Raw genomic sequence first — 12856 nt, forward strand, 5'->3', positions numbered from 1 at the left:
ACCAGAGATCTGGAGAACAGGGGAGATAGAAGGTACTGAGCTCAGAGCTCTCTCACCTACAGGAAAAAAAGAGATGAGCTAACCACTGGAATATTTTACCAGAGCCCCCAGGAATGATAAATACCCCAGGGGCATCGATGCTTCCGCTGATAAGAGCCCAAGCCAAAAAGACATCACCAGTTTGGGTCACCAGTGCAAAATGTAAAGGTTGACACATGTGGGGGAGAAAAAGCCCTTTTTCAAAGGACCAGCTTGAACTGGGTTAGCCAGAGACTGACTTATTCACTGATCTCGCAAATATTTTTTGGGTTTTTTTTTCGCAAATATTTTTTTGAATGCTTCCTATGTGCTATGAATAAAAGAAATGGTCTCTGCCCTTATGGAGTCTATATTCTAGCAGAAGAAACCACCAATAAAGAAGTAAACAGGGCAGCCGGGGTGGCTCAGGGGTTTAGCGCCGCCTTTAGCCCAGGGCCTGATCCTGGAGACCTGGGATCGAGTCCCACGTCAGGCTCCCTACATGGAGCCTGCTTCTCCCTCTGCCTGGGTCTCTGCCTCTTTCTCTCTCTGCTCTCTGCTGTGTTGCTCATGAATAAATAAATAAAATCTTTAAAAAAAAAAAAAGAAGTAAACAGATAAATATACAAAGAATTAAAGCTTCTGATAAAGGGAAGGAAGTAAATGAGGTCTGAGATATAGAAAGTCAAGGTGGAGGTGGCTCTCCTTAGGAAGGGTCAAGGGAAACCTCTCAGAATGGAAAACAACTAAAACCTGTAGGAAACAAGGGAGCTAGCCATGCAGAGTACTCGGTCAGAAAGAGCAGGTACAAAGGGCCTGTGGCAAGCAACAGCTCAGCCCATCTAGGAACTGTCAGAAGGGCCATGTGACTGGCAGGGTGAGCAAGAGAGTGGCACCAAGGTGAGCCACCCCAGGTGGCAAGGTAGGGTCATGCAGAGTCTCGCATACCCCACTAAAGGTGTTATGCTAAGTATAATAGAATATTACTAAAAGCAGAGCCCTGATCTGATCTGCTTTACACTATAAGAAGAACAGTGTGGTACAAGGTGGAGCACATGCTGCGAAGGGTATGACACAAATAAGGAGGCTAATCAGGAAGCCACTGACAGCCCAGGAAGAGAAATGGTGTCTTGAGCCTAGACTGTCTAAACTTGGGACTGAGCAGAAGGAAGTTTTCATAAACACCCTCAGAACATCCTTAGGTCTCCATTCACAAGAGCAAACAAAAAAGAAAGAATATTTAGGAAACATGCTGAGCAAGAAATCTATAAAACCTACATGAAGAAAACTTTAAGTCACTCCTAAAAAACACAAACAAGACACAAATGGGAAGGAACAGCACCTTCTTAGGTAGGAAGGCGAAACTTTGGGAAGATGTCAATTCTCTCTAGGTTCATTCATAAATTGAACACAATGTTCTCCAAAATACCAACAGTTCTCCCATATAGAGCCCTTCCCAGAACCGGACAAGGTGATTCTAAAGTTCAAGGGGAGATAAGACGAACAAGATAAGCAAGGAAAGTGTGTGGGGAGGAGGAGCCACGAGGGCACTTCAGTCCTGCTGGAGCCTCAGTAAGGAAGAGTGTGGTGCCGGCGTGTGAACAGTCCAGGGTAACATGTAGGTGGCACCCTACATGTAGGGTAACATGTAGGTGGCAGCAGGGGGAGGCCGGGGTAGCCGTGATCATGATCGGCATGGGGACAAACCCAGAGGAACAAGTGAGAGAAGTGTGTGTCCTTGCAGTAGGGAACACTTTTCTGACCACAACACAAAACGCTGAGGCCACAGGAGAATGGACTGATGATACATTTAAGGCAAAAATGAAAACCTTCCACATGGCAAACAAATCAAAATCCCATGCAGTGTGCAGAGTCCAGGGTTTATGTGGGATCCACGGGCTCTTGGGAGTGCAAGACCTCCCCCCGCCATCTCTAGCAGGCCTGCAAGTCGCCTGAATGGTGTGCCCAGGGCTCCAGAGCCTGAGAAGTTCAGAGGCCTCTCCATCCCCCAGAGTAGCACAACGCTTCCAGGGCAGGCCCTTTTGTGAGGATGCCTGGCTGCATGGCTGCAGGTCTGGCTACACAGCTCAGCAGATCTGTGACTGGGGGGAAGTTAGTTCTCTGTGCCTCGGTCCCTCATCTGTAAAATGGGAATGGTAACAGCACTCAACACATGGAGCTACTGCGGGGGCTGAAAAGGAAATACACATGGGGCACCTGGCTGGTTCAGCTGGAAGAGCAAGCCACTCCTGATCCCAGGGTTCAAGCCCCATGTCAGGTATAGATATCACTCAGTAAGTTCAAAAAAAAAAAGAAGGAAATTGATGTAAACTGAGCACAGAGCCAGGCACATAGGAGCACTCAGTAAATACTATTACCATATTACTGTTTCAAAACAAAAACACTGCTTTAGTTTTTTTCTTAAGAAATTGAGTCACTCCTGGCCTCAGGACACACTGTTTATCATGGTATCCCCTCCTATGTTTTCATTTTTTTTTTTAAAAGATGGACTTCTTTTTAAAAATATTTATTTATTTACTTATTTTTTAAGATTTTATTTTTAGGGACGCCTGGGTGGCTCAGCGGTTTGGTGCCTGCCTTCAGCCCAGGTCATGATCCTGGAGATCCAGGATCGAGTCCCACATCAGGCAACCTGTGTGGAGCCTGCTTTTTCCTCTGCCTATCTCTCTGCCTCTCTATCTCTCTGTGTGTGTCTCTCATGAATAAATAAATGAAATCTTAAAAAAAAAAAAAAAAGATTTTATTTTTAAGTAATCTCTACGCCCAACATGGGGCTCCAATTCATGACCCCAAGATCAAGAGTCACATGCTCTACTGAGTCAACCAGGCGCCCCTATATTATCATTTAAAATTAACCATTGGGGATGCCTCGGTAGCTCAGTGGTTAAGCGACTGTCTCAGGTCATGATCCCAAGGTCCTGGGATCGAGCCCCACGTTGGGCTTCCTGTTCAGTGAGGAGTCTGCTTCTCCCTCTCCCTCTACTGTCCCCCCACCCCTGCCACCTCCCTGCTTGTGCTCTCTGGCTTTCTCTCTCTGTCAAAGAAAGAAATAAAACCTTTTCTAAAAAGTTAAATTAACCATTGATCCAACCCAAGTTCAGCAAACTTTTTTTTTTGTAAAGGGCCAAAGAGCAAATATTTTAGGCTTTGTGGGTGATACTGTTTGTCACAACTGCTCAGTACTTCCCTTGTGCCATGAAAGCAGCCACAGACAATATATCTACAAATAAGCATGGCTATTTTATGGTAAAACCTTATTTACAAGAAGGCAACAGCACAGGTTAGGCCCATGGACTATCGTATTCCAACCTCTGATCTAACCAAATATACGGAGCAGCCCTGCAAAGGCAGCATACTTTGTATTGGAAGGATAAAAGTCAATCACAGATCATTCCTGCCCTCAGAGAACTATTACATTGCACCCCAGGCCTCTTACCTTGCTCACTAGGGATATAGGTCTCGTCATAATCTTCCTCCAGAATCAGCTGGTCGCCGATGCGGACGGGTCTTCCGGCCATGATTGGTCTGGGCTCGAACACCTAGGTCCCAAAGACCCCTACCCAAAGAGAAAATCAGTGACCCAGCATAACAGGGGAAAACCTGCAGCTGGGTCACGGAGCACCTGGGTGAGACCAGACCCTGAGAGCCAGCTTAGCCAGGGATTTTCCAGACTCCAGGTATAGTGAAGAGTGGGACCAACAGCTCAGAACTCAGACCTTCTAGGCTCTGCACTTGGGAAAGTTCACTGAGACACACTTCCCAAAGGCTTGCTGAACACTCACTGGGCCACAAAAGTTCTGGAAACCCAGCCCCCTCAAGAGTTTGACTCCCCAACCCAGGAGCAATCAATCATAGTATAGGGGCCCCAGCTAGAAAACCCTAGTGAGACAACAAAGGAATTAGTGGTGCGTGTACACACACACACACACACACCCATACATCAACACATCCCAGTGCAGTCACACTGTCCCAACACACATCCGTATTTGCACTCAACTATGCCCTCAGGGAGCTGCCGATCTAGTGACTAGCACACACAACTTCAACAGGGGAAGGGGGAAAACCATCCTGCTGCGGCAGCACTGAGAGAAGGAACATTCCCACTGAAGGGCAGAAGGCAGGCTTCTCAGGGAGCTGACACCAAGGGCAGACAAGAGTCGTGTTAGTGGAGAGAGGTATTCTAGGCAAGGGGATGTCGGGTGCAGACGAGGTGTTCTGGAACACTGGGCGGCGGCATGTGTGGCAGGGGCTGGGCTGGAAAGCCAGGTCACCGAGAGCCGTGGCGACCAGGCGACTCTCCCCTGTGGCACAGGGGAGCCACTGAGGGCTTCGCTGAAAGAAGTGGCACAGAGTGGCCTTTTTTTAGGATGAGAACTCTGGCAGGAGTGGCATGGCAGGACCGGGGGAACGGACCCGTGTCAGGAGGACCACTGAGGAGGCTGCCCTCCCGGGGAAAGACGATGAAGGCCTAAAGTAGGGCAGAAGCAGAGAGAAGGCAGGGGCAGCTGCTGGGATGGCAGCTTTCACAGGACCAGGAAGGGGGGTGGGGGGGGGTCCCACCTGAAACAGAGGTTTGTAGCTCCAGGGATGGGACAGCATCAGATTCTTCAACTGACAAGAGCCACTCCTCCAATCCCTCCCCCTGTAACTACCTCTGGATCCCGGGTCACAACTCTCCCCCCTGGAGCTCCCGCCCTGAGGCTCCCGAATGATGCAGAGACAAGTCACAGAGAAAAGGGGCATCCGAGTAAAGGAGTGCGTCCCCCGACTGAGCAGGTGCTGCCAGCCTGGTGTGACCAATAGGAGTCTAGGAAAGCAGGGCCTGACCTCTTCAGAAGCTGCACTGTCCCACCTGGAGCAGCAGGCACAGCACAGCCCCCTTACAGCAGGAGAAGTGGGTAGAAAGACCCTGTCATCCCAGAGAAGGTCAGGGTGCGGCCTGTAATGAGTACTCAGGAAATGGCTGGATCTGGTGGTTCTGAATCTGTTCCAAGACCCCCCAGAGAGGGACCCCTGATAAACAGGATATATGAGGACCGTTCCTGCAGCCCTCTCAGTACCCTGACAGTCCCCAGATGGGCAAGGAAGGTATCTTGCCTTAGGACTCACCAGAGATGACTCCCTCTACCAACCCACTGGAGCCAAGGGAGTCAGGCTCTGCTCCCTCTCATTGCCAGCACGACACCTCCATACAGGAACGTTGTGCCTTAGGAAGACCGGCTAATGGAAGAAGCATTCTACTCTACAGTACATAGATCCAAGTGGGGGTCTGCTCCCTATCCTAAGAACCTGTAACACCTCGAGAAAGTACTATTCCCTCTGCACACACAGTCAGAGGTAAGTGGGGCCCCTGACTGAAAAAAGCAAAGCAGAAAGGTACCAGGACAGTTGATGCATCTTAAGGAGCCACAAGAATCTTGAATTCTCTGAGTTAGGGAGGAGAGGGAGAAGAAAAGAGAAAGAATCCCCGGCGACATCAGGCTAACCATTATTCAATCCAACAGGGGAGTGACTTATCACAAGGCATTGTATCAACCATCTCAGAGCATTTGAGAAATCCCGCATTTGAGAGATGTGACCTATCCCTAGACATATCCAACTCCAGAAAGCACGGGGCAGGTGAAATCTCTTTGCAACAGAATGCCTAATTAGCTATATTTAAAAGTCAAGAAGAAGCTGGAAAATCTAAATTCATGGATCATTCCAATATTAGATGTCTTCTGCCAGAAAAAAAAAAAAAAAAAACTAAGATGTGGTGGGCTATATTTTACCTCCTTTCTCTGCCTTGCTTGGTTTAAGAAAAGATGAGGGTAGTAAGGGAAGGACCAAAAGGACAGGAAGTGGTAGGACTGAGGAAGATGGTGAGAAGGGAAGTCATATGTGTTTAATGGCTACTAGAGATCATTTATTCATTTGAGAAATATTTATTGAGCACCTACTGAGTTTACTTTTTGCCGGCAGTAGAGATGCGATGAGTAAAAACAGCTGTGTGCTAACAGAGCACACATGCACACCGCGTGCATGAGAGTTCCCTGTGTTTTTATTTCTCCCACTCTGCTTGAACAATTATGAAGAAAGTGCAGAGAAAAGCAAAGACTTACTGGCGAAGGCACTGGGGAGAAGGCAGGAGATAGGAGAGGTAATTATACAGTGGTGATTAAGTGCAAGTCTGGGAACATTGTTGGCTTTGAATCCCAGTTCTGCCACCTACCAGCAGGGGAAGCTGCCTCAGTTTTCTCATCTGTAAAACGGAAATAACAAGGTCTATCCCCAAGGAGTGTGAGAATCAAATTATTCAACACATGGGGGCGCCTGGGTAGCTCAGTAATTGACTCAATTGACTCTTGATTTTGGCTCAGGTCATGATCTCAATGTCATGAGATCAAGCCCCACAGGCTCAGCAGGGAGTCAGCTTGAGATTCTCTCTTTCTCTCCCTCTCTCTCTCTGCTCCTAGCCTGCTCGCACTTGCTCTTGGGCGCATATGCTCTCTCTCTCTAAAAAAAAAATAAATAAATCTTTAAAAAATAAAAATAAAAACAAATTATTCAATACATGTAAAATACTTAAAACATAGTAAGATCTCGGGGATCCCTGGGTGGCGCAGCGGTTTAGCGCCTGCCTTTGGCCCAGGGCGCGATCCTGGAGACCCGGGATCGAATCCCACATCGGGCTCCCGGTGCATGGAGCCTGCTTCTCCCTCTGCCTGTGTCTCTGCCTCTCTCTCTCTCTGTGACTATCATAAATTTAAAAAAAAAGAAAAAAAATATAGTAAGATCTCAATAAATGTGAGCTGTTGTTATTACTATTTACATATTTGAAAGGCCCATTCTATGTTGTTCAGAGGACAGATCTAATACCAGGGAATTGGAAGGGAAGGCCATTCCAACAGAGTGACCACTTACTGAACACCTACCATGGGTTGGCTGTGCTGTTAGGGCTACAAGTCTGATTACATATGGCCCTGAACGCCAGATGAGCCTCGCTGAGAAGCCAAACATACAAAGACATGGTTGTAGAATGTAAGAAGCACATTAAGGGAAGTAACAGGAGCTACAATGGGAAACTAATAAGGTAAGGACCACTAATCTTGTTTTGGAAGATGAGGAAAAGCATCACAGGATAGAGGACCAATGAGATGGCTCTTTAAGAATAAGTAGGGGCTCACCAGGAAAAGGGAGTAGGGGAATAGAAGGCAGAAGAAACAGCATGCACAAAGGCAAAAAGGCAGAAGAACACCATGGGTACAGAGAATTCATTTTGACACCAAAAGCTTATATTCACTGAACACTTCCTATGTTCCAGGAACAGGATTAATGCTGCATATACATCATCTCACCTCATCCTCTTAAAGAAGTAGAAAACATTTTCCCAGGGGCGCCAAGGTGGCTTAGTCGGTTAAGCCAGGTCATGACCTCAAAGTCCTGGGGTTGAGTCTGGCACCAGGCTCCCTGCCCAGTGGGCAGTCTGCTTCTCCCTTTCCCTCTGTTCCTACCCCCTGCTTGTATGCTCATGCTCACTCTCTCTGTCTCTCTCTCTCAAATAAATTAATATTAAAACGTATTTTCCGGGCAGCCTGGGTGGCGCAGCGGTTTAGCGCTGCCTGCAGCCCAGGGCGTGATCCTGGAGACCCTGGATCGAGTCCCACGTCAGGCTCTCTACATGGTGCCTGCTTCTCCTTCTGCCTGTGTCTCTGCCTCTCTCTCTCTCTGTGTGTCTCTATGAATAAATAAAATCTTTAATAAAATACAGCATATTTTCCCTAATTTTCAAACAAGCGAGGCTCAGCCAGTTTAAATAAAAAAGAATAAGTTGCCCAAGGCTTTGCAGGTAGCAAAAGGGCATAGCATAACATGCACGCCACCCCCATGTCTCTCTGACCCCAAAGCCTGAGCTCTTAACCACTCTGGCACCAGAATGCAAGGGCCAACGGGAGGAGAGAGATCTATAGCGGAAGCAAGGAGCACACTATAAAGGGCTGGGGAGGATTTAGGTTGTATCCCGTATGCAACGAGGAACCAGCACAGGATTTCACAAAGCAGACTGGCATCATCAGATCCGCAGTTTAGCAAGATACTGTGACAGCCGTCATAAGAACTGATTTGAGGAGGCCAAGAACAGAAGCAGAGGGGCCACTTGGGAGGCTTTCCTAAAAGCACAGGCAAGAAGTTATGAACTAAGTCAGTGGCGGTGAGAATAGAAAGGAAGGACCAGATGCTCAGGGTATTAGGAGGCAGAAAATAACAGGACTTGAAGTCTGCAGCAAGTGAGGGACAGGGAGGTGGGAAATCAGGGCACTTAGGCCGGTATGCGGTTATCTGTTCACTTCTATGCCTTGGCCAACAGCCCCACCTAGCACACTCCCTAGAATATAGGAAATGCCCAGCAAACGTTTGCTGCGTGTGTCACACGAATGAATTCCATGCAGACCTGGCTGAGTGGACCCCTGGAGTCCTTCATTGACACAGGAATTGCAAGAGAAGGCACAGATGGGGGGTGGGGGGGCGGCCAGGATGGTGGGGGAGGCATGCAGCTGGAGATGATCGTTGGCGAGGTCGGAGCTCAGCAAAGAGGTCTGAGTGCAGCTCACCGTGGTTGCACAGACGGGTGCCTGAACTTGCAGGGGCGAAATCACCCAGCCCAGGCCTGCGGAGCGCGCGGAGGGGCCCGCCGGGACAGCCGAACGAGGAGTCCCGGAAGCCGAGTGAGGGCTGCGGTTCCGGCAGGACGATGTAGATTTTTTTTTTTTTCCAATCAGTGCAAGGAGGGGAAAAATAAACCTCGGAAACTTGCTGACTTCTCCAGCCTGGCCCACAGAGGGCAGAAGGTCGGGCCAGCCCTGAACCCGGGTACGGGGGAGCCTCCCCACGAGACAGGCATCAGAGCGAGGGTCGGAGGCCGGGCAGGACGGGTAAACGCGCGCCCCTGCAAGCTCACAAGCCTCACTCGGGCTCGGGCTCGGGCTCGGGCTCGGGCTCGGGCTCGGGCTCGCCCCCGCCGGCCCCCCGGCTCAGCCCGGGATTCGGGATGGATGCGCCCTAGTGCGGACGCGCCTTCGCGACTGCTCCCTCCAGTTCCCGCCCACACTCGTGCTCCTCCCGCTCGCGGGCACACGAGTGTGCGCCAACTCTCCCGCTCGCCTCCTTCCCTCGCTGCCCGACCCCTCCCTGGAGGACGGCCTCACCTGCCCCCCGCCCCGGGACGCACCGGGCCGCGGCTCCCGGCTCTGCGCAGCTCCCCCCAGCACCACCCCGGCTCCCCGCTTCCAGGGACGCCGGGGTGTTGCCCTGCAGCGGCCTACAACCACTTCCGGAAAGTCCACAACCTAGCAACGGAGAGTCCCGCCTCTGCACGGAGCCTATAGGTCGCTGAACGAGAGCTCTGGCTCTGGATTGGTTAGAGGTCCCGTCGAGTCACGGAGGAGTGATGCACGTTTCCCGTTGCACGATAGGAGATGTAGTCCAAGATAGTTGATGCGGAGCCACAAGGGGTCATAGGAGAGCTCTGAATTTGGTGAGGAGGGGAGGATTTCTTCCCGGGCAGGAAAGGGTCATTCACAGTATTTATTGTGAGGTGAATTAACTAATGCAATCTATTCGTCATGATATTTTAAATAGTTTGATTAATATCAGGTGAATGAGACACACTGATCATCCATAACTCCTTGAGGCTCTAATAAACAAAAAAAATGTGAATGGAAGGTAAGGGGGGAACACCTCCCCCACAGAAAACTGGCTTCCCCGTGTTCTGATTAAATCAGTGAGAACCTAAACAGGACTTCAGAGCTGTGGTTTCCTTTGTTTATCTTTTCACCCAGAACACAGGGCTCACTTTGCAGATCTCCAACATTGGGGATGATAACATCTCTCAGAACTATTTCAAAGAGTCTATTTAAGAAGAAAATAGTGATGGGGGCCTGGCAAGCTCAGTGGAGGGGAGCCTATGACTCTTGATCCTGGAGTCGTGAGTTGGGGCCCCACATTGGGTGTAGATTACTTAAATAAATTTTGAAGGAGAATAAGAAGAAAGTGACACAATGTGTAGTACCCTCCACATGCTTTGTCTGGCAGGAAGGTTGCTATTAATATAATTCCAACGAGCTTAATTTTGCTTATGTGGAGGACAAATCTTTTCTCTCAAATGCCCTCAGTGTCCTAGAGAAGTTAATGGAGGTGAAGAAGTTAAGAGGGCTATTACACCAATGGGGTGGGGACAGAAAAGTGAATTTACCAATTGGAGAGAATGAAGCACCTAGAGCAGCTCCTGACAGGTTCTGTTGTGGAGATGCATCTGGCTCTTTCCAACCCCTGAAACTAGTCCCAGTGCTGCTAGGCCCGCATCCCAGAATGCAGAACTTAGGTAGTTGTCCCTGTAGATCCCAAACCATATATCCAGAAGGTATCCCTCTTTTTTTTTTTTTAAGATTTTATTTATATATTCATGAGAGACACACACAGAGAGGCAAAGACATAGGCAGAGTGAGAAGCAGGCACCCTGCAGGGAGCCTGAAGTGGGACTTGATCCTTAGACCCCGGGATCACGACCTGAGCTGAAAGCAAATGCTCAACCACTGAGTTACACCCAGGTGCCCCAAGACTGTATTCCTCTTGTCTAACTTTTGCTCTTTCTGTGGCAGCTCTGCCTGCGGATGACAAATCATTGTTCCCTTTCCTTTCCACACTCCTTAAAATTCTCACAGAGGGGCTAGAAGGACAGACTGGGATGGGACTCTAAGGGCTCACCAACTCATCCACTACAGACCTTATACAAAACAGCCAAAAAAAAAAAAAAATTGGTAGATTTGGTCTCTGTTTCCAAGAATTTAAATTTTTTTTTAATTTTTATTTATGATAGTCACAGAGAGAGAGAGAGAGGCAGAGACATAGGCAGAGGGAGAAGCAGGCTCCATGCACCGGGAGCCTAATGTGGGATTCGATCCTGGGTCTCCAGGATCACGCCCTGGGCCAAAGGCAGGCGCCAAACCGCTGCGCCACCCAGGGATCCCCATTTCTAAGAATTTATAACCAATCCAGTTAACTTTAATAGCCATCAAAACCCTTAAGTTATGGGCAGCCCGGGTGGCTCAGTGGTTTAGCGCCGCCTTCAGCCCAGGGTGTGATCCTGGAGACCTGGTATTGAGTCCCATGTCGGGCTCCCTACATGGAACCTGCTTCTCGTTCTGCGCCCCCCCTTATGAATAGATAAATAAAATATTTTAAAAAATCTTAAGTTTTATTCCTTAGCATGGGTTCCTTTCTATCTCATGGGGAGACCTAATAAAATCCGGGTCACCAAGGATTAATAGGATTATCCCACACTGATAAACAATTTGCATTTTGTCAGGTTTCCCTGTAGATTTGTTCTTCGAAATGCAAACCAATTTATAAAATGCCCTTAGGCAAACTTAATTAAGAAAGCAGATCTTTGGGGGGAAATAACAAAAATGACACACCAATTGATAAGCCAATAATATACCAAATGAGTGAGGGAGATTGAGAATTTCATACATTGTAGGTTAGCATCTGCACTCAAAGATGTGGAAGGAAGAAAACTAAATTGGTCCCCATAATTTATGCCATACCCCCAAGTCAGAAATTTCGCCATTAGAAATTTTTCTTCTCTTTCCATGCTATTTGCTTGTAATATACAGAAAATCATTCACATAATAAGAAAAACACTTGCTAATCCTACCATTTTTAAGATGTGAAATGTTCTCTCTACTCTTTCAATCCAACATGTTTAAAATTACAAGCTGCCCTTCTTTGCTCTATTTTCCCCCATAGTGTATCTCACCATCAGAAACACTGTATATTTTATTTCTTTACTATCTGTCTGCCTATAGAAAATGTAAATTGCACGAGGACAGGAATTCTGGAGGATGCCTGGGTGGCTCAGCAGTTGAGGGTGTGCATTTGGCTCCGGTCGTGATCCCGGGGTCCTGGGATCGAGTCCAGTATCGGGCTCCCCATGGGGAGCCTGCTTCTCCCTCTGCCTATGTCTCTGCCTCTCTTCTATGTCTCTTATGAATTAAAAAAAAAAAAAAAAAAGACAGGAATTCTGTCCATTTTATTTACTGCTGTATCCATAGTGCCTAAAACAGGGCTTAGCAGGTTCTCAATACACATTTGCTGAATGAATAAATAAGCCAATTGAAGGAAGGAATTTCACACTTCAGAGGAAATCACTGTTGGCATTTTGGTTGCTATCTTTCAGACTTTTTAATGTTTATGCAGATGTAAAGTTATATGCATACATATATATGCACATACACATCCTTTTTAATTTTTGCAGAAATGAGATCATAATGTACTTATTGTTCTACAATGTGCTTTTTCTCACTTAACATCTTTCAAGATGAGTTCATAATGACTTACTCCATTCTTATAACAGTGAAGTAGGATTCCATTAAATGTCTCCTTCTCCTACTGGTAATCATTTTGTTTCCAAAGTTTTGGTATTACATACATGCTGAATACAGTTTTATTTGTTGGATAGAATCCTAGAAGTGACATTGCTCAAAGAGTTTGTATTTTTTACATTTTAATAGACATTGCCTAATTTCTCTCTAAAAGTGGAATAATTTTAGTCCAACCAACACTTTCACCAACACCAAATATTTCCAATGTGAGAGACAATAAATTAATTAATTAATTAATTAATAGTGATGGTATCTATTGTGACTGCATTCTTTCAATATCAATGAAGTTGAACTTTTCCCCACATTGTTTATTGACCATTTGAATTTCTTCTGTTAATTATCTATTCACAATCTTTGTTCATTTCTCTATCAGGTTTGTTTGGGGTTTTATTGACTTGTAG

General features: G+C 47.4%; 1 protein-coding gene across 10 annotated transcripts in view; it reads right to left on the reverse strand.

The window, feature by feature from the left end:
- CEP164 (centrosomal protein 164) overlaps nucleotides 1–9351 on the reverse strand; it is a 63473-nt gene extending 54122 nt beyond the window's left edge. For 8 of the 10 annotated variants that reach the window (XM_038536027.1, XM_038536026.1, XM_038536025.1 and 5 more), the window contains exons 1-2: nucleotides 9222–9351; nucleotides 3476–3595 (exon numbers count right to left, since the gene is read on the reverse strand). In XM_038536027.1, coding sequence (XP_038391955.1) covers nucleotides 3476–3557 — 82 coding nt within the window. In that variant the 5' untranslated portion in view covers nucleotides 3558–3595; nucleotides 9222–9351. Of the gene's footprint in view, nucleotides 1–3475; nucleotides 3596–8627; nucleotides 8833–9221 lie in introns of those variants that run through there. The other 2 variants (XM_038536018.1, XM_038536019.1) reach the window with 2 other exon arrangements.
- Between the last annotated feature and the right edge of the window lie 3505 nt (nucleotides 9352–12856).

Source organism: Canis lupus, chromosome 5, assembly GCF_011100685.1.
Source record: "Canis lupus familiaris isolate Mischka breed German Shepherd chromosome 5, alternate assembly UU_Cfam_GSD_1.0, whole genome shotgun sequence".
NCBI lineage: Eukaryota > Metazoa > Chordata > Mammalia > Carnivora > Canidae > Canis > Canis lupus.